General features: G+C 43.3%; 1 protein-coding gene across 1 annotated transcript in view; it reads left to right on the forward strand.

The window, feature by feature from the left end:
* The window catches only part of EFCAB6 (EF-hand calcium binding domain 6), a 3,527,179-nt gene that overhangs the window by 1,665,967 nt on the left and 1,834,665 nt on the right, over positions 1–26,547 (forward strand). The window contains exon 12 of the mRNA XM_044088493.1: positions 16,805–16,975. Within this exon, the coding sequence (XP_043944428.1) occupies positions 16,805–16,975 (171 nt within the window). The remainder of the gene's footprint in view (positions 1–16,804; positions 16,976–26,547) is intronic.

A 26,547-nucleotide genomic window follows, 5' to 3' on the forward strand; every position in this document is an offset into this window, starting at 1 on the left:
GGGAGTCCATCCCGAAAGATCATTGGGTGTTGCAGATCATATCCAGAGGTTATTCTACCCTTTTTCTCAAGCCACCTCCACTGCCTAAACACCTCCCAGATGTTCTACCCACGGACAATGGAAGATGCAGCACTGGAGATCACAAAGTTGCTAAGAAAGCGAGCCATCCAACCCATCCCCCTAGACCACCCTGGATCAGGCATTTCTTCCAGGTTCTTTTTGGTGCCAAAGAAAATGGGGGACCCAAGACGCATTCTGGATCTCTCCATCTTAAACCTATCAGTGGCCAAGATGAAATTCTGGATGGTCACCCTTCAAACAATTGGATGTGCTCGATCGGCCTCCAGGATGCGTACTATCACATCAAGATGGACAGGCACACTTGGAGGTCTCTCCGCTTCCAGCTAGGAGCCAATCACTACCAATTCAGAGTGCTCCCCTTTGGTTTCACCACAGCCCCCAGGGTGTTCACCAAAGTGATGTCAGTAGTAGCGGCTCACCTGAGAATCCAGGGCATACAGGTATTTCCCTACCTGGATGATTGGCTCCTCACTGCCCCTTCCAGGTATCAACTTTGTCAGGTGAGGGATTCCTTTCTTTTCCTAGGCCAGAGGTTAGGCATTACCATCAATCCCAACAAATCATCTGTGGCCCCAGTTTAAACATTAGACTTCACTGGGGGATTATTAGGCACAATTCAAACCAAAGTTTTTCTTACTCCAGACAGGATACGCACTCTAACACTACATGTTCTTTGCAGTCTTCAGACTCAGTTTCCGAAAGTGGAAATAGTCTTAAGGGCATTAGGGTCCATGGTGGCCACAGTCAATCTCTTACCCTTGGCACATTTTCACATGCGGATTCCTCAGGGGACCCTTGCAGTTTAATGGTCCCTGTTAGATCTTCTAATGTCCCACCCCATCCAAATCTCTCGAGTGTGCAGGGACTCCCTTCTGTGGTGGATTCATTCCACGGAACTTGTTCGGGGTCGTCCCTTTCTCCTGCCTTGCCCCACGGCCACGGTGACTATGGATGCCTCCCAGCTGGGGGGGGGGTGAATGCTCGGAAAGGACAGTCCAAGGTACATGGTCCCCCTTTGTGATGAGTTTCCATATCAATGTCCCGGAGATGAGGGTGGTGCTTCTAGTGTTGCATGCTCTCCATGCCCATCTTCCCTGAGGAATGATTGCTATCCAGTCGGACAATATGTCTGTGGTCTGGTACATCAACAAGCAGGGGGAAACCAGATCTTATCCTGTATGTCAGGGAGCCAGGAGAGTGTGAGATCTCCACTGGCCATTTGCTGGTGGCAACGCACATTCAGGGGAGGTCCAACATCCTAGCGGACAGGCTCAGCAGATCTATTCTTATGCCTTCCGAGTGGTCTCTGAATCTTTCGGTAGCGGAACAGATCTTCCACAAGTGGAGTCAGCCTTGCTGCAGTCTCTTCATTTCTCCTTCCAACTCGAAATGTAGCAAGTTCTTCGCTTTGAACCCCCCTCTGGGGGAACGCCCCAGAGATGCTCTGATTCATGCTTGGCCCCCAGGTCTTCTGTATGCTTATTCTCCTCTTCCCTTAATTCCAAATTTTTTTCAGAAAGCTAGCAGGCTGGGGAGCCTAGTAATCCTCATTGCCCCATTCTGGCCTCGCCAAGTCTGGTTTCCCTTCTCTATGGTCTCATCTGGTAGTTCCACCATGGATGTTGTATCCGGTCCTGGATCTCATCTCTCATCCCTCAGGGATTCCCCATCCAGACCTGGACAGTCTAAAGCTCACTGCTTGGCTGCTCCAGTTCCCATGATAGTCAGGACTCCTTGCTTTTTTTTGCCAGTCAAATGAATACTGGTGGCAGCTCATAAGTCTTCTACCAGAAAGGTGTACTCCAGCAAATAGACGTTTTTCTATCCGGGCTTCACAGCATTCATTAGATCCTTTGGCTGCCCCAGTTTCTGCGGTGCTGGAATTTTTAACCAGAACTTTTCAGTAAGGTGCCATTTTTACCACAGTCCAAGTTTAACTTGCTGCAGTTTGTAACTATCACGTGGGGGATAACATGGCTTTCTTAGTGTCTTCAAAGCTTTGCAAGGCCTTCCTCAAAGGTACCTTTCTTCTTTGATCCCTGGTGAAGGATCCTACGCCACTATGGGATTTTATGCCAGCATTGCAGTCCTCAGTTTCACCCCCCTTTGAACCTGCAGCTTCAGTAGATCTGCAATTTCTGTCCTGGAAGACTGCTTTCTTCATCACTATTACTTCTGCCAGGAGAGTTTCTGAACTTCACTCTTTGTCGATCAAAGCCCGTTACTTGATTTTGTATAAGGACAGAGTGTCTTAGCATATTAATCCCTCTTTTCTACATAAAGTAGCTTCAGAGGCCAATATTAACCAGGTGATCAATCTACCAGTCTTCTTTCCAAATTTTTAAAATAAAGGAGAATACAAATTACATTTACTGGATGTACGCAGACCTGCACAGAACTAAAACTTTTCAGAAATCTGACCACCTTTTCATTTCTTACACCAAACCCTTTTTAGGGAAACCAATAACTAAAGTCACCATCGCCCGTTGGATCTCTCAATGCATCATTCAGGCTTATTCTGTCAGGGGGAATTTCCCTGCCAAGTTAGGTGAAAGCACATTCCACCAGATCGATGGCTAGTTCAGCAGCTTTTTGGTCCAGAGTTTTGTTAGATGATATTTGTTCAGCTGCAACGTGGTCCTCATCTCATACCTTCATTTCACATTATAAGTTGGACATTGTATCAAGGAACAGGGCATCCTTTGGCTCCACCATGCTCTGGAATATCCTTCCATGAGGGCCACCCAGGGGTTTAGTAGCTGGGGACTCTGTCCTAAAGTTTGAATACCAAATGAAGACAACAACTTCAGATAAAGAACGTTCCATCTGAGTTCTTTTCTTCATTTGTCTTCAACCATCCCTCCCTCCTTCCCCCGGCCTTGTATGAACTGTTTGTTGGCCTTACGAGTGCAGGAGGTCATCACTCTCAGGGTGCCTTTTATTCTTATCCTGATTAAGGGTTTCTAGTAGTGACAAGGTTCTGTCAGGTTGGGTGAGAGTTCTAGATTGGGCAGCAAATTTGATCTGAAGGGTGGAAGGAGACAGGAGCATTATGGATAAGGGGATGAGCTTTGAGCTCAGATCAAGTGTTGGATATGCAGCCGAGTCAGATATAAAATAGATTCGGGAACCCACAGGTTGAAGACAAATGAAGAAAACAACTCAGATGGAACGTTATGGTGAATACATAACTTCTTTTTACTTTCCATTGGCCTTGTATTCTTTGATGGCATTTTAGAAAAGGGTGAGCTCTAGAAGATTTTTTTGTTTATATCCATTGCAAGGATCATTCTCCAGGAGTTCCTGGATCCATATTCTTTTTCCCCTCAGGTTGAAGTAAGCTTTGGTATTCTACCGATAGGCTACTGCAGAAGCGGAAATGATGAACATAATACAAATATGTACGTTCCACGTACCCATAATAGTAGATGTTCAAATTTCTCACTGCTGCAGTCAGAGCCAGATCCAGCACCAGGCGACCTAGGTAATCACCTAGGCCCCACAGGCCCACTGAGAGGGAGGGGCCCACTGACCAGCAGGGCTGCTACAACATTTACTTTTTAGTTAAAAAAATGAAATTTCTTTAAGGGTGTTCATCTTTAAAAATGCCTGTCGTGCATCCGCACACACCTGTTGTTGCTTACGTTGATGCACGCATCTGCTATTGATGTTTTTCCACATCTGCATGCAGAATTTGAACACACCATTCCTGTCTACAGGATAAAGTACAAACACATAACTGTTAAGGGAGTGTGTGTGTGTGTGTGTGTGTGTGTGTGTGTGTGTGTGTGTGTGTGTGTGTGTGTGTGTGTGTATAGCCCTAGTTAGGGATGGCTGCCAAGTTAATTTACTTGGGCTCAAACCCTGTACTTTGGTTGCAGGAGACAAGAGCCTGAATCCTCTACACCAATTACCATACTATGAATTTAAATTTCAGTGCATTTTCAAGGAATTTTCAGATTCAGTGCATTTTCAAGGACTTGTGAGCTTCAGTACAGTTTCAAGGAATAGTGAGCTTAAAGAGAAGAAAGGTTTACTGCTGCTCATGCTAAGACTGTTTTCAATGTTCAGCTGTTTTGTTTAGCAAATGGTTGTCACTGTTTGTACTAGAGAATTTGAATCGTGTTAGTAGTAAGAGTGAAGAAGAATACAGTATGCACACTGACAAGTTTCAGAAGTGTTTATGGGAACTAGGGAGAAATAGCCAAGTATTGGGACATTGGAATGGCTGTGGGATGGGGGGAGTGGCAATCCATTACCCTGCTTAGGGCCCCATTTGACCATGATCCAGCTCTAGCAGTAGCCTTACCCTGCTACCATCCATCTAGTGGTGTATTGGGATAGTCTTTATTCTATTGTTGTTCGGGATGAGTATGCTGCTTCTTTCTAGAAGGCAAGAAAATCCTGAAGATATTCCACTCTGCTGATTTTACCTCTTCAGTGCTGGCCAATCAGCAGTCAGAGTAAATCAGGAGGAACCAGAGTTATTTGGCCAGTTGCTATGTCTTAGGCAAGACACAACCTATAGACTATTTGCAGTAGTGAGGAATTTAATATCTACTGTTATGGGTAAGTGGAATGTACATAACTGTACTTTAGTAGTTTAGTCTCTTCTGTTTGTCTGCTGGTCTCCATGCATGCTAGCTGCAGAAACTGTTATTTTTTCTTATTTTGGCCTATCTATCCATCCCACCACCATGTGAATGCATTTACTCCCTCAATCTGCCTAACATTAGTACCCTGTATTAAAGTGCACAAATAAATAACAGAGTTTTACCTTTTTAGTCCTGAGTCAAGAGTAACACTTCAGGATGTGCAAAGTACTGCTTTATTCCATAAACAGCACTGGGAGACTGCCTACTAAGATTTTCAGATCAGTCTCCCAAAACAAAGGAAATCTTAAATTTTTATAACTTTTTATCAATTTCATGCATGTAGAACTCTGATGTTACATAGCTTTTAACAAATCAATGTATTTTTAATACAAACAGAAAATTATTGACTTTAATAACTGGTTTAGTTTCTAGTGTCAGTCTAAGGAGTTCTACTATCTGTTAGCCTGGGATGACATGATCGACAGACCTCGATGCTTAGCTAGAGATGGTCTTCATCTGTCACCCCTGTGAGTTCAGCTACTGGATAAGGCTCTTGCCACCCCCCCATAGTGCCCTTTTATGCAGTGTCTCAAGGACAAAATTCCCAGTGTAAAAACTCCATCTAAAACAACCTCAAAGTTATTTATTTATTTATTTTATTTTATTTTTGATTACCAGGTTGGTCTGACTGGGCAATCAGGTGCCCGCTTTCAGCAGAGACCTTGGGAGAAAAGCTCCACATACACGACGATCATAAAAATACAAATTACAAAAGCTCCACATACATGATGAAAATGCAAAAGCCAGAGATGAGTACAAATTAAGGGAGAAAACAAACAATAGGGCAAACAATTTCATGGCATAGTATTATGAGAAGTTACAGAAGTGTACAATATATAGAGTGTACAGTAGTAAAGCAGAAAATATAATGTTTTTGAGTAAGAAAGGGCAGTAATATTATATACAATTATATACATTCATTTAAAAATACAGTTCATTATGGTAGTTTTTTTTTTTTTTTTTGTGTTTGACCTTTGAGTAGTGCCAGAGGAAGATTTAACTGAATGGTGGTTGTAGGGCTAGCCATGGTCAGTACAGAAGTTCTTCGTGTTTCACTGTTGCAGTCATCACATTTGGGTTATCCTGCCAGGGGTAGCCCTCAGTCGTTCCAAGTACCAGAGGCTTAGTATTTCTGCATCGGTTTCTGTTGCTCCAGGACTGACATCAGGTCATCAGTGGTATAAAATCAGGCAGCCAACGCTATTACACCAGTCTTTCTTTCTGAGGAGCCCAAAGCAGAAGCAGTTTGCACGAGTGCCGGTCGGCCACTACCTGAGTTTTTATTTCTGAATTGAAGTTGAAGTCTTCTAAAGCTAAGTACCCTGTTGGGGATCCTTTTTTCTTGCTCTAACTGATGTCAGAAAAAGTTAACAATTGTCTTGCCTGTGGAAAGCAAATACCACACTGAGACTTACATTCTTACTGCATCACCGGTTTAGGCCCAGACCATAATGTCCCTCACTGTCGCTTTTGTGCTTTGTTCAACACCAGAACTATACATCATCAGGCCCTTATTGTAGCTAGATATTTTCACTCTCAGTCCTCGAATTCCGATATGGCTTCGGTAAACCATCTGACTACCGATCTTCCAAAAAAATGTAAGGATAAAGACAGAAACAGACCACACAGGTCCAAAACTGCCGATGACACTTCCGCTAAGCTAGTCATCAGTTCTCCAGTCCTCAGTGAGGTGCTTTCGCAGCCCCTGATGCCCGCTTCTGTGGATTTTCAGGCTGCTACCGAGACCCGGTATGGAGTGAGACTCTTCTTCGACTAAGGATCCTGCGGATATCTCTACCTTGGATGGGTCCAGAGCCACTGAGCAAGTACCGGTTCCAAGGAAGTACATCACACTACCGATAGTCGACACAGACCGATGACTTCTTTCACGTCTTCAGTTCTTTCTAAAACTACCGAGTTTCTGAGGCCCAGGGTACGAACTATGCCCAAGAAATCAATGACCCAAGCTCAGGCACCTGCTTCCTTGCCTCAGTCTCAAATGTTTAAAATGCTGGAAGACCTTATTATGCTTATTAGGGGAAGCTAGGCTACCCCTTCCAAAAGAAAAAGAGACTTGACCCCAGTAGTTTTATCTGAACAGGAGTCCGATGACTCTGATGCTTCTGAATATGAAGACATGCAGCCCCTCTCTGCTTATGGGGATTCTGATGCAGAGGAATCCATTTCTTCTGCCTCTCCACCCAAATATTTTTCATTTGGGGAAACCCTTCATACTTTAAGGGAGCATTTCCAATGGGAATGTCAAGACTATCCTTAGTCAAAAAAGAGACTTAGGGAATTCTTAGATTTACCACAGCACAGACCCTTGGCCATTCCCCCTGGATGTTGTGGATGATGTTTTTATGGAATCCAGTTTGACTCCGGACACCCTTCCTCCTGCTCCTGGGAAACCTGACAGGTACTACAGAGTCCCTGACTCTCACAAATTTCTTTTCAAAAATCCTACTGCTGACCCAGAGGTCATCTTTCAAGGACATAAACGAATTAAAGCTACCTCAGCTAAGAATCCCACCCCCTCAGACAGGGATTCCAGAGCTTTAGACAGATGGGGTAAAAAAAGTATACACCCCTGCTACTCTTGCTTATTAGAGCATTAAATTGTCAGTTCCACATGCTGAAATATCAGCAGCATACGATGGAACTCCTCAAACAAAAAATATCTTCCTTTCCTGCTTGTGCAGAAAATAAAGGATTACAAGAGCTAATGCATTCTGCAGGTCACGTTACTAAGCACACCTTGTAATGTGGCTTTGATGCCATAGAAGCATCTTGCAGGGCAGCAGTCACTGGTTCTGTCCTTAGAAGGCATGCTTGGCTTAAGGAAGAGACTTTGACAGATCATGTCAAATCCAAATTATTGGACGCACCATTGAACAAAGACAATTTATTTGGCACCAAGGCAGAAGAGGCCTTAAAAAAGATGGAAGAAAAAGCAAAATCTATGCAGACAGTTAAACACTTCTTACAGGTCCAGCCTCCAAGGTTCAGTAGGCATTGCCCCTCCAAGCACTGGTCCTTTCCTGCCCGCTCCAGGCCAGCTCAGCCCAGACCCAGGGGAAGCAGACCCCCCCCCCAGACAGCAGCCACAGGGAATGCAGAGATCTAAGCAATGGAGTTACTCCTCTTCAAAAACAGGGAGTGGAAAGCCACCCCCTTATGGTAAGAACTCACAATGACTTTACACCTCCACCCCGTACTGTCCTTCCATGCAAGCAACTGGCCCACCTCTATTACCAATGACTGATGGGTCCTCAACATAATGTCCCATGGATACAAATTTTATTTCCACACTCTGCCAACCCCAAAAGGGTTCCCAGATCTTCCTCCAAACCAGTGGGCAGAGGCCAAAAAGCAAGTCCTTTCCCTGCTGTCCATGAGGGCAATACAGCATGTTCCTGCAGAACAGATAGGCCAAAGTTTCTATTCCAGACTCTTCCTGGTACCCAGAAAAGAGGGCACCTGGTTGCCCAATTCTCACTCTATCCATTCTAAACACCTTTCTGGTGATACCAAAATTCAAAATGCTCACCCTCCAGCATCTTCTTCCTATGCTTTCCTAGGATGCTTGGTTAGCCATCCTAGACCTAAAAGAGGTCTACCTACACATCCCAATCAGGGAATCTTGCAGGAAATATCTAGGTTTCAGGGCAGGATCTATGCACTTTCAGTTCTCTGCGCTTTCCTCTGGCTTATCCACTGCTCCAAGAGTTTTCACAAAATGCCTGGCTCCAGCCATTGCTTTTTGCAGACAAAGTAATATTCAAATTTACCCCTACTTAGACAATTGCCCGATTCAGGCAGACAGTCAGGAAAAGCTGTTACAGCACCTGACCTTTGTAAAGGACCTACTGACCTCCATGGGGTATACTATCAATGAAAAGAAATCAAAACTAGTCTCCACACAAAAAAATTGTATTCCTGGGAGCAAGCCTGGACACAGCATCCCAGATGGCATTCCTTACTCCAGAAAAACAAGCCTACCTGACAAGCTACTTCTCTTAACTAGCCACCAGAACCCAGTTATCTGCAAGTAAAATCCTGCAAGCTCTAGGGTTCATGACCTCCTGCATTCTACTCATTCCATATGCCAGACTGCATATGAGGAAACTACAATGGTACCTAAAAAGCCTTTGGTGTCAACACTCTCAAGACCTGGAAACTATCATACTAATGATATCTTGTCTAAGGAAAGGTTTTCTTTGGTGTGCAGCAGCATGCAACCACAACAAGGGACTTCCCTTCTCACAACAACCCCATGCCACCCAGACCATCACCACAGACACATCAGACTATGCCTGGGGTGCACACCTGGATGGCAGGTGCATTCAGGGCTATTGGAGCCCAAATCAAATACATCTGCACATCAACCAAAAGGAGATGCTAGCTGTTCAGCATGCCCTGAAAGCTTTCAGACCCCTATTCTTACCGGAGCCTCTACTTGATCAAAGCAGACAACACCACAGTGATGTGGTATAGCAAAAAGCAGGGAGGGACTCACTTGTATCCCCTCTGCAGGCTCGCCATGACCCTTTGCCACATGGCCTCAGCCATGCAACTATACCTGCTAGCATAATTCCTGTCAGGCTCCCTAAACTCTCTGGCAGACAACTTAAGCAGAAACCTGCTAGACCCACATGAGTGACAGCTAGACCACAGAACCTTCAACCTTGTAACCCAGAAATGGGGCACCCCGAAGGTGGACCTGTTTGCTTCCCACTCCAATCATCAGCTCAGCAAATTCTGTACCAGGGAACCTCACAGCAAGGCCTGGAAAGTGGATGCTCCATCCTTCCAATGGGTAAACCTCTCGGTCTATGCATTTCCCCCTCTAACACTCATTTCAAGGGTACTGCTCAAAACAAGGGAGGAAAAAACTGAGGGCAATCCTGATTGCCCCAGACTGGCCATGCCAGCACTTGTATCCATTGCTGCGCAGCTTGTCTCCCCTGCCACCATGGCACCTATCTCAGATCCCAACACTCCTGACCCAGAGGAATGGAGAATTCATGCATCCCCAATTGCAGATCCTCAACCTGGCAGCCTGGCTTATTCCCTGACCTCTCCTCATGCTGCCAGCCTAAGCAAACAAGTCCTAGATGTTATACGTGAGACCAGACGCCCCAGCACTAGAAAAGCCTATCCTGACAAGTGGAAAAGGTTTTGCAGCTGGATCCAGGCTAAGGGAGTCGGAACTGCACAGCCATCCCTACCACTCATCCTGGGTTACCTAGCAGACCTACTACACAGGGGTCTATCCTTCTCTTCTATTAAAATTCATGCCTCTGCCATCTCTGTTCATTACTGTGCAGAGCCACCTCTCTTCTCACACCCTGTCATCAAACAGTTCCTAAGAGGGGCTAACAGCTTAAGGCCACCCAGAAGAGCTCCTACCCCAGTTTGGGACCTTAACTTTGTGTTGGAAAAGCTCACCCTACTCCCATTTGAACCTGCAGCTTCAGCAGAGTTAAAATTCTTCTCTTGGAGGACAGCCTTGCTTCTGGCCATCACTTCAACTAGAAGAGTATCAGAGCTACAAGCACTCATGGCTGTAGAGCCCTTCATAATTTTCCGTGCTGACAGAGTCTCCCTCAGGACTAACCCATCCTTCATGCCTAAAGTAGTGTCCAGTGTGGCTCTCAACCAATCCATTCATTTGCCAACCTTTTTCCCTAACCCACAAAACAAGGGGGAAAGGATTCTGCACTCTCTAGATGTGCACAGACAGCTCAGATTCTATCTGGACAAGACTAAATCTTTTAGAAAAAAACTGATCAATTGCTAGTCAGCTTCACAGCAGGGGCAGAGGGCAAGGCCATATCCAAACAAATCTCTAGCACACTGTATCCATTTCTGCTACAAACAACACGGGAAACCGCCCCCAAAGGGGTCAGGACATATTCCACCAGGGCAACCTCCACCTCTGCAGCTTTTCTCAGAGGGGTCCCCACCAGGGACATCCTGGAGGCTGCAAAATGGACATCTGTTCATACCTTCACCAAGCATTACCCCCTGTCTATCTTCTCCAAATCCAGGGCAGGCTTTGCCACCGCAGTCTTGCAGGGCATCCCAGCCAGCCCCCAGTCTTCTTGACTGCCTCTACCCTTTTCTTCAGTTTTGGGAGTCAACCGAAATGTTATGACTGCAACAGTGAAACACAAAGAACATAGTACAGTTGTGTACACTTACCATAAATGTAGATGGTCGAGTGTATTCACTGTTGCAGTCCTGGTGTCTCCCCCTTCACCCACCTTGTCTCTCTCTCTCTCTCTCTCCTTACAGGGAATTTTTGGTATTTACTTTCTACTGGTGGTGTTATTCCACCATAACCTAGCTCCCTATTTGGGGACTCCTGACATTTAGGACAAGAAAAACTGATGCAATGGCGTTGGCTGCCTGATTTTATACCACTGATGACCTGACGTCAGTCCTGGAGCAACAGCAACCGACACAGAAATACTAAGCCTCTGGTATTCGGACTGACTGAGGGCTACCCCTGGCAGGATAACCCAAATTTGATGACTGCAACAGTGAGTACACTCAAACATCTACATTTATAGTAAGTGTACACAACTGTACTGTACATGGTTATGCTGCTAAATGCTAGGAGTCTCAACAAGAAACTGCACTCACTGGAAGCTGTCCTCACCTTGGAAGATGCAGACATTTGTGCAGTCATGGAGACCTGGTTCAAGGCTGTGGAGAACACCCCAGCCATACTGGGTTACACCTCCTTCCACACGTTCAGACCTCAAACTGAAGGCATGAAAACTAAAGGAGGTGGTGTATCAATAGTCATTAAAGATAAATGCATCTCCATATGGGTTAAACAGTATGATTCCCTGGAGACACTTCAGGTGCAATTAACTGTTGGTAGGACATTTGTTCAAGTCATTGCCAGCTACAGGACCTCTTCCATGAATCAAGATACCCACTCTGCCTATTTGGATCTACTTGAGTCTATCAAGATGCATCCTAACACTATGGTTTTGGGTGACTTTAACTACCCATCCATTGACTGGGTAAATTACTTGTGCTTAAACTCACTTGCCCAAAGGTCCCTCAATTTCATTAATTTCAATGCCTGGACCAGCTGGTTGACACCCCCACAAGGGGTGCCAACATCCTGGATCTAATGCTTACCAATATGGCAGACTACTGTAGCATCCCAACTCTAAGGTCCTCCCTGGTGAGATCTGACTACAAATCGGTCTCATTCGAAGTAACTATCACACCTGACACCCCCCCCCCCAGCAGCAACTAAACTAAAAAACTTCCCCAAAGCAGCTTATCACCTCTTATGGGATGGCATAAATAGCTTCATTCTACCTCCTCCTTCAGATGGAACTGGCAACTATGCCAAGCTCTACACCAGTGCTTTATATAAACACCTGTAATACCTGCATTGACTCGGCTGTACCTGATAGGACCAAAACAAGCTCCTCAAGGAAGAGCAAACCTGCCTGGTGAACAACTGCCATTAACCAGCTTTACAATAAGAGGAAGAAATTGCTGTCTAAGAGTAAGAGGGAGTGAGCCCTCCTAAACTGGAAACACTCCCTCCTCAGCTTAAACAAGCAAATAAGACTTCTTGTGAAGTCCTCCAAAGCAAACTATGAGTCCAAATTAGCTTCCTCAACAAAGGACAACCACAAGACATTCTATAGTTATATCAACAACAAAGAAGTGGGATGCAAGTCCAACCAATGGCTTCAACAGAGATACTATTTATTTGACAAAGAGCAGAGAATAAAATGTAAGCACTTTTGCAGTGTGTCCCACTGCTTCCTCATATGTCTGAGGAAGCAGTGGGACACACTGTGAAAGTGCTTATGTTTTATTCTCTGTTCTTTGTCAAATAAATAACATCTGTGTTGAAGCCATTGGTTGGACTTGCATCCCACTTCTTTGTTGTTGATATATTCTATATATTTTTTGGAATGCAAGCCTTTATCCAGATCTACAAGGAACTTCTTGTCTACATTCTATAGTTACATAACCTAAAAGGAAAAGCCCAGATTTGTGCCAAACTGGTAGTTAATGATGCCACATATACTGAGCCTGTGGACATAGCTAACCTGTTGGCTGACAGGTTCTGTAAAAACTTCACTCCCCTGTCCCCGCCACACTTATCCCATGACATCCCTACCACCTGTCCCCTACCTTGGTTTTCTAAAGAACAGGTTGTAAATGCCCTCTATAAGGCCAAAAACACAGCATCTATGGGACCTGATAACAATCCCAGGCTGCGTCCTATATGGGCTGCATCATGAATTAACAACACTATTGGGTACTCTTTGCAATCATAGTCTAAGCACTGGCTTCATGCCAGCTGAATGGAAAACAGCCACCATTATTCCCTTGCACAAAGGTGGTGCTTCCTCTGTCTTTGGGAACTACAGACCTATTAGCCTAACTAGCCTTATCTGCAAGGCCATGGAGCAAATCATCATGGACCTTATCAACAAGATATAGGTAATCTCCAAACCCTTGACCCTACTTAGTTTGGATTTGTCAAAGGTAGAGCATGCCTGTTAGACCTGGTGGACTTCTTCAAGACAATGACTGAGGTCCTGGACAAAGGAAAATCTGTGCATACAGCCTACCTGGACTTAACCAAGTTGTTTGACACTATCCCCCACTCAGGCATCATTGACAAACTCGCCCAACTAGGGATCCACCCTTATATCTTTAGATGGGTCACTAACTGGCTTACTGGTAGAACTCGTATATTCAAAATAGGGGAATCCACCTCCAACAGCAGACCAGTAACCAGTGGTGTTCCACAGGGATCGGTCCTGGGACCTCTACTGTTTGGAAGCTATTTCTCCAAAGTACAAGCAAAAACTAAAAGTCTGTGGCTGACAAAGTTTCCTGATGACTGCAAACTGGGAGTGGTCATAGAATCTCCAAGTGATGTCAACATCCTACAAGAAGGTCTTACACAAACAAATGATGGTGCCAAAGTCATGGCCTTAAATTCAATGCAAAAAATGTATTATTATTCCTTTTGGCAAAAGCCATGTTCCTGCCAAATACCACATCAATAGAAACACCTTAAGTACACACTCAGTGTTGAGAGACCTGGGCACACAGGTTGGCAGCAACCCTAACTTTGACCACCATGTCTCCAAAGTGGTAAGGAATTTATTTTATATTGCTCATCTCATAAGTAAGGGCATTGCCTCCAGAAAAAAAAACAAGTTATAACCTCTCTGTATGCTTACCTCATCAGGCCAATTATTGAGTCCAACACCCATTTTGATATGTACCTTTCCAAGCACCTGCAGCAATTGGAGAAACCACAAAGGTTCATCATAAGGAAAATGTAAGGTCTTCAGCATGTCTCCTATGGGGACCATCTGAAATCACTGTCATTTTATTCTTTTTCATACAGACTACTCAGAGGTGATCTCTGCCTTGCATACAAGGCATCTCTGACCCTGCTTTATTGGAAATTCTACATATCCGCAAGTCAAATGGTACACTGGTTACTTGCTCTAAAGACCTTAACCTGGTATGTGACAATAATAAATCTGTCCCTCCAGCAGGTTTTGTCTCCCAGAGGTTACCACACCTTTGGAATAGACTCCCGCTTCATGTCAAACAGAGCACCTCTTTGGCCCTCTTCAAACGCAGTCTGGACGATTGGATGGGTGACTGTAAATTCACCCTGGTGGTTTCACCTGTGTCCCTCTTGGACAAGGGGCAATAGGTGGTGATCGTGGAAATAAGGGTAAGAACTTAGTTAAGCTTGTAAGGGCCCTAGAGCCTTTGGCCTAGTAACATCCTATGATCTTATGGTATATGCTCTTGTGATTCTCACTTTGAGCTTCACGTGAATACTTGACAAGATGCCTTCTTAAAATGTAGACCGTCTCTGCCTAAGAATCTTATCCTTTGACCTTGCAACATTCAGTACCATTATACACTATCTTTACTGGCACTTGCTTTTGATACTCTTGCAGCAACTCATCCCCCAGCCTGAGAAGGTCAGAGCTTACAAAAGATTTCTGACACATTGTTTTTCTTTTTTTCCTCTATTAACATTTTTAAACCAGACTTCTTTAAACATAGTAAAATCCATTAACTCATTTAGCACTTAGCTTGCCTTTAATTATCTGTCAGTACTCTATAATTTAATAGTGAAGAGGCTGCAGCTGTAAGGCATTTGATATATGTAAAGCTACAACTTATGTGAAACTATATTTTGTATAATCATGCATTTATATTACCTTATGTCTTGAACATAAATGTGCTGTAAACATTTTATTTGACTCATTTGTGAAGAAACTTCAAGTTATATGCATTTTGTGAAGAATAATCATGAGACAACTTATTATTCTGTAACACCTGCATTCCACCATGCTGAGAGTCTTGCCTTTACAAGGAGGCTTAGTAACCTCATTTATATTGTCGTAGTGAGGATTGCCGTCAGTTTTTGGTACAATGATATACCTTGCTCTTTGTTTCCTAATACCCTAATCACTATTAGTACTGAATGTGCAGTACGAATTGTACAGTGGTATCTTCATGGACTGTGATTGTGCAACCTTAGTATGCCTTCATCATGCAGACTAGATACTTGTGTATTTGCATGTGCACAAACCCATGGATAGCATCATAGTCTCCACTAGGATAACTCTCATGGTGAAGAAACCTAATCACTCCCTCAGGGTAGCTGAACTGCCTGTTTTGTCACTAAGTCCATCTCATCAACTGTGAGACATGCTACTTGATCTTTGGTCATCTGTGTTGTAGTTAAGGCAACAGCCTCTGTACCAGTAGCATCAATTTCATTTGTTCCTGGTGTTTTTTTTTTGTAACCCCTCAAAAGACAAGTTTACATAACAGAATGGCGGGGGTATGACATGACTCTGCACTTGATATAAAAACAACAGAAGGTTATGCTCAAATACAAAGATCACTGAGAATCTGACAAGTGGAGTAGACTAAGGTTGATAAGATCGCATCATAAATTGGAAGGCAAAAACCTATGCACTGTACCAGTAGCAGAAAGAATATTTTTTCATTCTCTAGTACAGGTAATGGTAATTAACTTAATGGCAATGAACTTCTTACATTAAGAATGTACTGCTGTAGCTAGTGTCCCATTAATAAGACTGCAGACACTTATATGCTGATCTATTCACATCATACTTGGAGGTGAGGAAGAACCCAGGAGAATGTGAAAAATGCGTGTCCTTTTTTTCTGAATAATCCACCTTATACATACTTGTGCATAAACATAAGCATACATACATACATATGGTTAAAGACATACATGTGTCTATGTAGATGTCCTCAGGTTCTACTGCAGTATCAGAATTTGTGTCCTTTTATGGCCTGCAGTGATAAGTTGTGTAACTGTAAGTGATGCAATAAATTTAAACATAATTAGGGCTCCATGAAATTAAACTTGCTGTTATAAAGTTGAAGACATTTCTTGTTATTCATGAACTCAGGTTATATCACAATGTCCTAACACACGTCATTGACAGAGCACAGTTCCATGTCACTGAATACAATTCTTTGAATTAATGTTCTACTTTAAATCTTTTCACTGAAAGGCCTTTTTTATAAATTATGATTGCTACTGATTTTCTGCATTTAGAAATTGTGTATGTGGAGATGGTATATTTTAGTTGTTGTATGTGTAACCAGAGGAACTGAAGCCCGAACAGCACTTGTGTTGTTACTCTTAAGAAATCAGTCTGTGTTTTGGATGTCATTGTTTTATCTCTCAACATTTGTTATTCAACCAGTGGCATTTATTCTGAATTTGTACATTTTGTGACACAGTTCTGTGTTTTACAGTTAAACATGAGTTAGACATTCCTGCAGATAAGTTTACTTATTTCACTATGCGTTTATATTTCAAGCCCCTTAAAACCTAATAGTAAATATGAAATGCCATTTGAAAACAATTTCATGAATTTTCTGATATATTATTTAATAAATGTGCAGATGATTTTAACTGCTACTTGTTCATGCATTTTATTATCCAACAAAGCATATATTTGAGGAAAATTTAATTTTTGTTTTGTTAGAATCATGATGGTAAAATAACTAGGAAAGAACTTCGTCGAATTGTTGAAAGTTTAACATTCAAAATGTCAGATGAGCAGTTTAAAGAGCTGTGTATATTACTGGACCCACAACACTCAGGATTCATCAGCTACCATTCATTTCTAGAGGTTTTTGAAGAAAAGGAGTCACTGGTAAGTTTATTCTCTATGTAAGGGTTTGGAATGGCTAATAAATATAAAAGACATTCTAAACCATTTTTTGTGGAATTATGTACAAAACCTGCAGAATACTTACTATGCTGAGCCTGGATTTGTGGCATACAGGAATGGATCCCTTTCCGTGACCTACGAGACCAGGGTTTGATTAGTGGCCCTGACACTGGAGAAACCAAGCAGGGAGGAGGAGGAGGAGGTATGAAGGGTCACAGTCTTCTCAACTCTCCCAAGGGAAGGGTGGGCTTTGCTTGCACTCAGAGGCACACAGGGTGATGAGCTCTCCATTAATGAAACTAAAGAGACCATGGCCTGTGCTGAGAGGGGAAGGGCAAGGCTGCTTGGAGGCTTGGTGAAGTGACTGATGTCTTCTGTGGTAAGATAGATACATAGATAGATAGATAGATAGATAGATAGATAGATAGATAGATAGATAGATAGATAGATAGATAGATAAAAAAGGATGATGTACAATGCATAACACTAGTTCCATATTAAAATATGTTCTGCTGATTAAAATGTATAAATAAACAAGTGTATTTTAGTTAGATACTTGAATATCTTTACACATTGCCTTTACAGAAGCCAGTTCATGTTCTACAATGTTTAAAACATGCAAATGTGCATAGAACAAATCAGAAAATAACATAAATGACTGAGATGGATTGATTAGCCACTCAATATTCTTATTGCCTTGAGAGCTATACAACAAATGATTACTTTGAGTTGGAGGTTTCAAGGACTTTTGTTGTTGATCTCTGTCACAAGAATTATGTTCCACAGAGCTGTGATTAACTTGTTGATACATTTTAAGTACCTGCTTTCCTCTTGGTTTATGAACAGTGCCTTTCAAAAGTAAGTTCTTGCCTTGAAATCAAAGGGACAAGTAAGGAAGTCTCTGTTCATTGCCATTTTGTGTATCAAGTAAGTAAACTGCTACTGTACTGTGTTTCATTCTTTAATCAACTTGGTAGTGGGGGAGGCAGCACCTGATGCTCATTACATAGGTCACAACCACAAGATTATAAATCTAGTTAAAATGTAGCCACTAGGGAGAAAAGCATCCATCAGTCTAACCATTTACAGCACTGTGATATCACTGTGTGTGCAAGACTTTGTAGTCTCAATTCATGGATACAAGGCAGGTCTGATTATAGAAGACATGAACTATGACCACCCTCATTTTTTTCCTGGAATCAACAATCCTGATGTCTTTTGCTTATTCTTCCATTATATTTTGATTTTATGATCTTTACAACAATAAGTAGCAGATTTTTCAGCATTAGAAAACCTTTATTGTAGTCTAAGCTGTTTGGGTCATACTCCCACTGACCATCCAGCTTTCAAAGCTAAAAGATGCCTTTCATACACTTTAACTGTCCAGTTAGAGCAGCAAAATATACAGAGCTGAAGTGCATTCCTTCCTTGGGTGCCGTGGAACTGTCAGTCAGCTAACTACCCTTTAAGGCTAGGCAGATAAGTCCGCTGTTGGGGAAAACCTTCCATTAAAGTTATTTTTGTAAGGAAAACTTGTGTTGTTCTAACTAAAATATTGTGTTTGCTATGAAACTAGATGTTTTGGGGAGTGTCATTACATTTGTAAGAGAGTTTGTGTATAAATGTTTTAACAGTTTGTGTAAAAGTTACTATTTTTTAAAAAGATTTTCCAAGATGTTTTCTAGGTTTGTGTATCTGGGGCAACATATTGTGCTTGTGGGAGACTGTCAGTGGTTTACTTTTCCAAGTACTACTTGTTTTCTACCTGTTGCCTACTCATTTGGGCTCTACTGTCCGTCTTTGAGGTATCAGTTTTGGCTTAACTTATGGAGCAGCTGCTGGTCTCCATGGTTCTTCCTTCTCATGTCCGCAAGTAAAGGAAAGTTTTCAGGTTGTCAGGAAGTCTTTGAGTGTTAGGCCATCTTTGAGTATCAGGCCATCTCCTGTTGTGCCTCAGTCACTGGTGCATGACTCCTCTGTGGCCTTTCTTGGTTTCTTGGATCGCTCATTTTTCATAGTCCCTCTGGTGTTGTAATCATAACCACTATCAACCAGGAGATAGACATATCCATTGTAAGGCTTCCCTTGGCTGACAAGAGAGAACCACTCTCAGTCTTAGGGGAAAGTGCAGATGAAGGTTCTTCACTTGCAGGTTATAGGGACCCTGAGCCTGGGGTGAGTATGCTTTCTAAGGGAGGGGCATTTTCCAGGGAATTTCCAAGGAAACAAACCTTCCCTTATCCTATTTACTGTTTGTGTACTCTTTCTTCAGTTAAGAAAAGAAAGAGACGTCCCTTTTTTTCTGAGTCTGATTTTCAGTCTTAACAACAGGCATTGCAGTTTGATGGTTGGATTTCAGGAATTTTTTCTCAATCTGAACATTTTGATTGTGAAGAAAGTGTTACTTTGGATTTCCCTCTTGAATATTTATCTTTTTCTGAGACTGTTTTTTTTCATTGGAAACATAATAAAATTTATGTTGCATAGAAAATGTGTTATGAGTTGTTACAATTAGTTATACAGAAGTATGCAGCTATTCATGCTGCTTTGCCTGCTTTAGTGAATGTTTTTTCTTGCTGCTTCTAGATGTCCTTCAAGAATGCAACTGCAGTCCTTACATATGGGTTGTCCTGCCTCAGGCAGCCCTCGGTCGGCCGGATTCCAAAGTCTGGGTCCGACGTCAGAGCGGCTGGGGTATAAAAGCATCAGCCGATGCCATCTTCCTCAGTCTTTCTTGCCGCGCGGTGCCCGAAGCAGAAGCAGTTCGCAAGTGCCGGTCGGACAGCTCCTGTGTTTTACGTATCCGAAGTCATCAAAAAGCTAAGTACCCCATTGGGGAACCTTTTCTTGCCTCAGCCGATGTCAGAAAAAACTGAAAAAGTTAATAACTGTTTGTCTTGTGGTAAACAAATACCTCATAAGGACTTCCATTCTTACTGCCTCTCCTGCCTTGGCCCAGACCACGATGTCTCGGCCTGTGCCACCTGTGCTTGCTTCAATAAGTGCACACTCAGGCGCCGGGCAGAGTTTGCAGAAGATTTTTTGGTGATAAATATTCTTATAACATGCCGTCGGAACAACCGACACCACATATTTCCAAAAAACGGAAAGACCGGGACCGACATTCTCGGCCCGCGACTTCCACCGACACCACGCCAAAAACTACCGCGAGTGCATCGGTCTCTTCTGAGGCGGTTGTTCCGCCGCTCCGGACCGTCGACACCGCTTTACCGATCACTCTGGCCCCGGAGCCTGCGCTGGTGCCGGTTGTTGATTTTCCTCCAGAAACTGAAGCCCAGGATTTGCCTCTGACCATACCCATGGACAAGGGGACTCCAGCACGTGGGGCAGCTAGGCCTCCTATGTCTATGTCTATCAAGGCCTACACACGTGCTAAGGCTGCCAGCCAGGCTAAGTCTCACCCTCCTAAAGCTTTGCCTCAGCCCACTGCTGATAAACAAATTATGACTGTAGCTGCAGTTTTAATTTCCTTAATCAGAGGCTCCCAGGCCCATCCTGACAGAGGCTCTCAGCCACCTTCTGACAAAAGGCCCAGGGTTGAGCATACAGACACCCTTTCTTCAGATGAAGCCTCTGGTGACTCTGATCACTCGGATACCCAGGAAGAGTCCTTCCAGGTCTACGAGGATTCTGATGCAGAGGAATCTATTCCTTCTGCCTCTCCTCCTGAGGATATTTCTTTTGGGGAAATTCTCCACTCCATGAGAGAGCATTTTCAGTGGCAAGGTCAGGAATTCTCCGACTCCAGGAAGCGGCTTCGTACCTTCCTTAAGCTTCCCCAACACAGGCCTTTAGCTATCCCTCCAGTGTTAGATGTACTGGATGATGTGTACTCAGATTCGAGTGCTTCTCTTGATTCTCTCCCCCCTGCTCCTGTCAAGCTGGACAGATACTGCAGGGTTCCTGAGACTCACAAACATTTATTTAAGGCCCATTCTGTTGATCTAGAAACAATTTCCCAGGGGCCCAAAGGGGTGGCCACATCCACGGCCAAAAATCCTTTGCCCTCAGACAGGGAAGCTAGGTCCCTGGAGAGGTGGGGCAAAAAAGTTTATACCTCAACCACACTTGCCATGAGAGCCCTTAATTGCCTTTTTCATATGTTTCAGTATCAGGATTTCTTGATGGATGATTTGCAGAAAAAGTTAACCTCTCCTGAGCCTTTAGATAGAAAGGCCTTATAGGAGTTGGTCCATAACACTCAGCAGGTTAGCAATCATTTTCTTCAGTGTGGTTATGATGCATTGGAAGCTTCATGTAGGGCAGCTATGACAGGGGCAGTCATTCGTAGACATGCATGGTTGAAAGAACAGGCATTGTCAGATCATGTTAAAGTAAAGCTTCTAGATGCACCTCTGGAAAAACACAAGCTTTTTGGTGCTAATGCTCAGGATGTGTTGAAATCAATTGAGGAAAAGGCTAAATCAGTGCAAACAGTCAAGGATTTCCTCCAGGTTCAGCCACCAAGGTTCAGCAGGAATTGGCCTTCTAAGAATTGGTCCTTTCCAGACACTGACAAGTTTCAAAGGGGAAAAAACAGGTGTACCCAAGGAAGAGGGCAGTACAGAGGCTCCTACAGAGGACGCCAATGGCAACCGACTAATCAGAGAGGTGGCGCAGGGACATCCCCTGCTCCACTGGGACAATCACAATGACTTGACTTTGACACCGCCGACCAAGGCTCAAAGAGAAGCACCTTTAGGCGGAAAATTATCCTTATTTTCAAAAAATTGGCACATGTTAACAAAGGACAAATGGATTCTGGACATAATAGACCAAGGCTACAGGTTCCACTTCCATACTTTACCAACAAGACAAGGCATGCCAAACCTGCCACAAAATCAAAGGGCAGAGGCATTCAAACAAGTTTCAAATCTGATAAAAATCAAAGCAATAGAAAAGGTTCCTCCTCAGGAACAAGGCCAGGGATTTTACTCAAGACTGTTCCTTGTTCCAAGAAAAGAAAAGCAATGGAGACCTATACTGGACTTGTCCGCTCAAAACACTTTTCTCATTGTACCAAAATTCAAAATGCTGACACTACAGCAACTCCTTCCCATGCTGGGCAAGGGGTCTTGGCTGGTTACTCTGGACCTCAAAGAGGCATACCTGCATGTCCCAATCAGACACAGTTGCAGAAGATACCTCAGATTTCTGGCAGGGTCAGAGCATTATCAATTCTCAGCATTGCCTTTTGGCTTATCTACTGCGCCCAGAGTATTCACGAAATGCCTGGCATCAGTAATTGCACACTGCAGACTCCAGGGGATACAAATATACCATTACCTGGACGACTGCCTTATACAAGCGGACAGCAAGCAAGCCTTGACAAAAAACTTGAATTATGTCATTTACTTACTACAGGCTTTGGGATACACAGTCAACTTACAAAAATCAAGGCTACTGCCATCCCAACAAATAATTTTCTAGGAGCCAAACTAGACACAGAATCACAAATGCCTTACCTCACAGAAGAGAAGCAAGAACAATTACCACATTACTTCAAAAGCCTAGCAAAGCTCACCCAGATGACTGCAAGGAAAATCCTGCAGGCCCTGGGTTTCATGGCATCTTGCATTCTACTGATTCCACTGGCAAGACTACACATGAGAAAACTGCAATGGTACCTAAAAAGTCTATGGTCTCAACACAGCCACAACTTAGAAGCAATTATCCCACTCATCCCATGTCTAAAAAGGGAATTTTTGTGGTGGGCCCAAGCAAGCCAGTCAAACAAAGGTATGCCTTTCAACAAACCTCAAACAAGCCAAGCCATTACAACGGATGCCTCAGACCATGGATGGGGGGCACACATGGAGGGCAGATGCATTCAAGGGCAATGGACCCCCCCCAGGAAGTACATCTACACATCAATCAAAAAGAGATGTTAGCAGTAATTCATGCTGTCGAGTCCTTCGGAAAATATTTTCAACAAGGCCATCTGCTAATAAAGACAGACAACACCACTGTTATGTAGTACATAAACAAGCAGGGAGGTACTCATTCTTACCCCCTTTGCAGATTAACAATGACTCTTTGGGAAAAGTCCCTGAAACTGAACTTACAGCTGCAATCCCAGTTTGTTCCGGGCAGGGACAATGTTCTGGCAGACAGTCTAAGCAGAAACATCCTGGACCCGCACGAATGGATGTTGCATCCAGACATTTTTGCTCAAATAACTCATGCATTGGGGAGGCCGGAAATAGATCTCTTTGCCTCCCACCTCAATCATCATCTGAAAAAGTTCTGCTCGAGGACACACCATCCACAAGCCTGGAGAATAGATGCTCTCTCATTCAGCTGGAACTCTCTAACAATCTATGCATTCTCACCTCTACCATTAATGACCAAGGTGTTACTGAAGATCAAAGCAGAGCAACCGAAAGGCATCTTAATAGCTGCAGATTGGCCAAGACAGCACTGGTATCCATTACTAAGGAGCATAACTTGCACCAACCCGTGGCCCCTGCCTCAATGGCCTCTACTCTTGACTCAGCACAATTACAGGACGGTTCATCCCAACCTGCAAACTCTGCAGCTGACAGCCTGGAGGGTTCCATGATTTCTACCCATATATCTCTTTCCAAGGAAGTTCAACAAATATTATTGGAAGCACGCAGACCTTCCACCAGAAAGACTTATTCAGCCAAATGGAAGAGATTCAACATCTGGAATACCAACAAGGGACAGGATGCATCAGTAATGAGCATCCCACAGATACTGGAATACTTAGCAGAAATGCTGCATAATGGACTTTCCTATTCTTCCATAAAAATACACGCTTCAGCAATTTCAGCATCATACAACACTGATCCTCCTGTGTTTTCACATCCTTTACTAAGACAATTTCTAAGAGGGATAAAGAATATCAAGCCTCCCAGAAAACCACCAGTGCCTGCATGGCACCTCAACTTCATGTTAGAAAAATTAACTCTTCCTCCTTTTGAACCAGCAGCATCTTCAGAATTGCAATTTCTTTCCTGGAAAACAGTTTTCCTGTTGGCAATTACCTCAGCAAGAAGAGTTTTGGAGATACAGGCCCTCATGGCAGTACCTCCATTTCTCATTTTTCATCAGGACAGGGTTTCTTTAAGAACCAGTCCTTCTTTTATGCCAAAGGTGATATCCAGGGTGTCTCTAAATCAAGCAATTCACCTGCCCACCTTCTTCCCCAATCCTCAAAATAAATGGGAAAAGCTGCTGCACACTTTGGACATACACAGACAACTGCGCTACTACTTGGACAGAACAAAGGCCAACAGAAAGTCTGACCAACTATTTGTAGCATATGCTCCTGGAGTACAAGGAAAGGCAATTTCCAAACAAACAATTTCAAGATGGATTGGACATTGCATCAGATTCTGTTATTCTTTCCATGGAAAGGGTGTGCCAGCCAATATCAGGCCACACTCCACCAGAGCTACAGCCACCTCCACAGCCTTCCTAAGAGGGGTGGCTACAAAGGACATTCTAGAAGCTGCTACATGGAGCTCCGTGCATACATTTTCCAAGCACTACCACCTGCCTTTATATTCCAGATCCCAAGCAGGCTTTGCTTCGGCAGTCCTGCAGGGCATTTTAGCTACACCATCCTTATCTTAGAACCTACCAACCCCAGCTTGGCTATGGTATTCAACCCATATGTAAGGACTGCAGTTGCATTCTTGAAGGACATAGTACAGTTTTGTACCTACCTTAAATGTAGATGTCCAATAGATATGCAACTGCAGTCAGGTTTTCCCTCCCTCCTACCCCTCTGTGTATTGGGTCCACTTCCCTTCTTTTATACTTAGCTGGGGATATCTGTTATGGTGTATCTGTTTATTGCTATTGTGTTTGTCTGGAATTTTTTATCCAGTTCTAAATTTAGCCTTCCTTGGAGGGCACCTGGCATCTGGGCAAGAAACACTGAGGAAGATGGCGTTGGCTGATGCTTTTATACCCCAGCCGCTCTGACGTCGGGGAGGAGGCGACATCAGCCGACGACGGACCCAGACTTTGGAATCCAGCCGATCGAGGGCTGCCTGAGGCAGGACAACCCATATATAAGGACTGCAGTTGCATATCTATCGGACATCTACATTTATGGTAGGTACAAAACTGTACTTTTATCTGACAGTCAGCCTCCTGCCCCCAAGAAGTCTGACAGGTTATACAGGATACCTCAGACTCATAAGTATTTTTGCTTTATAAATCTAAAGCAGATCCAGCAGTGATTTCCTTATCAAAAACTGCCTTTGCTAAACAGATTGCTGCTGCAAAGCCCATTCCCTCTGACTAGGATGGTAAAGCTTTTAACAAGTTGGTGAAGAAAGTCTAGTCTTCTGCTGCTTCAACTTTCAGAATTTTAAACTATCAAGCTTGTATGTTAAAGTCCTTTTACTTTTATTTCTTGAGAACATGCAAAGGTTAATGTTTAAACTTCCATCTTCTGAGTTGAAAATTATTTGAATACCATGTTAACCTCTCATGTTACTAAGCATGTTTTAAGTGTGTTTATAATGCAGCTGACACTATCTCAGAGCTGTCATGAGAATATTTGATTGGCTTCTTTTTCAAAACCTTCCTGAAGTTGCTAAGTTTCTGTCTGGCTCTTCTGCAACTGAGTTGCTCAAAAAGTGTGATGAAAGGAGAAAGACGATTCAAGGAGTTACTTAATTTTTTCAGACCTTCTTCTTTGACACAAATAAACATTTCCCTTCCTCATCAGCACCCTTTTTCAATAAGCAATTCAAGCAGCAAGGAATTGTCAAACAAGATTTTAAAATGTAATGGTAAGGAGGCTCCAACAAAAAATGGAAAGCCTCTGGAAGTCAAGGACAGTCCTCTCAGTCAATATGATTATTTGCATATCCAGACTCCCCCCACAACACCCTGGCAATTTCTTCCTCTCTCTGAGACTTCATCTTTCCTTGTGGCACCAGATTTTTTCAGACAAATGGGTTCTAAATGTAATTCAGAAGGGGCACACTTGGTAGTGGGAATCACACTCCTCATTAAACCAAGACTCTCTGTTCCCTGCACCAGATATTTTCACAGGAGTAATAGAACTAGTGCCTTCCTGCCAGATGGGCAAAGTTTTTCTATTTAATGACTTTTCTGGTACTAAAAGAGGGAAGGAACATGGAGGCCTGTGCTAGACCTTTCCTTTCTAAATCTTTTTTCAAGATTCCAAAGTTCAAAATATTATCCCTTCAGTCCCTTTTGCCTCTGCTTCCTTTACCAGCTTTCATGGTAAAGCCAGACTTTAAGATGCTTACCATCCCATTTCCCATTGTCTAGCAGTATAGACATTTCTTACGATTTTCTATGTCAAGCTTCCATTCAGTTCTGCGTCTTGCCCTTTGAACTGTATCAAAGGTATTTACCAAGTGTCTTGCTTCAGTATTTGCCTATTTCAGGCATTCGCATCTTTCCATGTTTCAGTGATTGTTTTATCTTTGCAGACTCTTTCAAGTTGTGAAGAGTCTTTAGCAGGTATTCAGAATCTTCTTCATTTTACAGAAATGTTCTCTCATCTCTTCTCACAAAAT

Source organism: Protopterus annectens, chromosome 11.part0, assembly GCF_019279795.1.
Source record: "Protopterus annectens isolate FY-2018-M chromosome 11.part0, PAN1.0, whole genome shotgun sequence".
Taxonomy (NCBI): Eukaryota; Metazoa; Chordata; order Ceratodontiformes; family Protopteridae; genus Protopterus; species Protopterus annectens.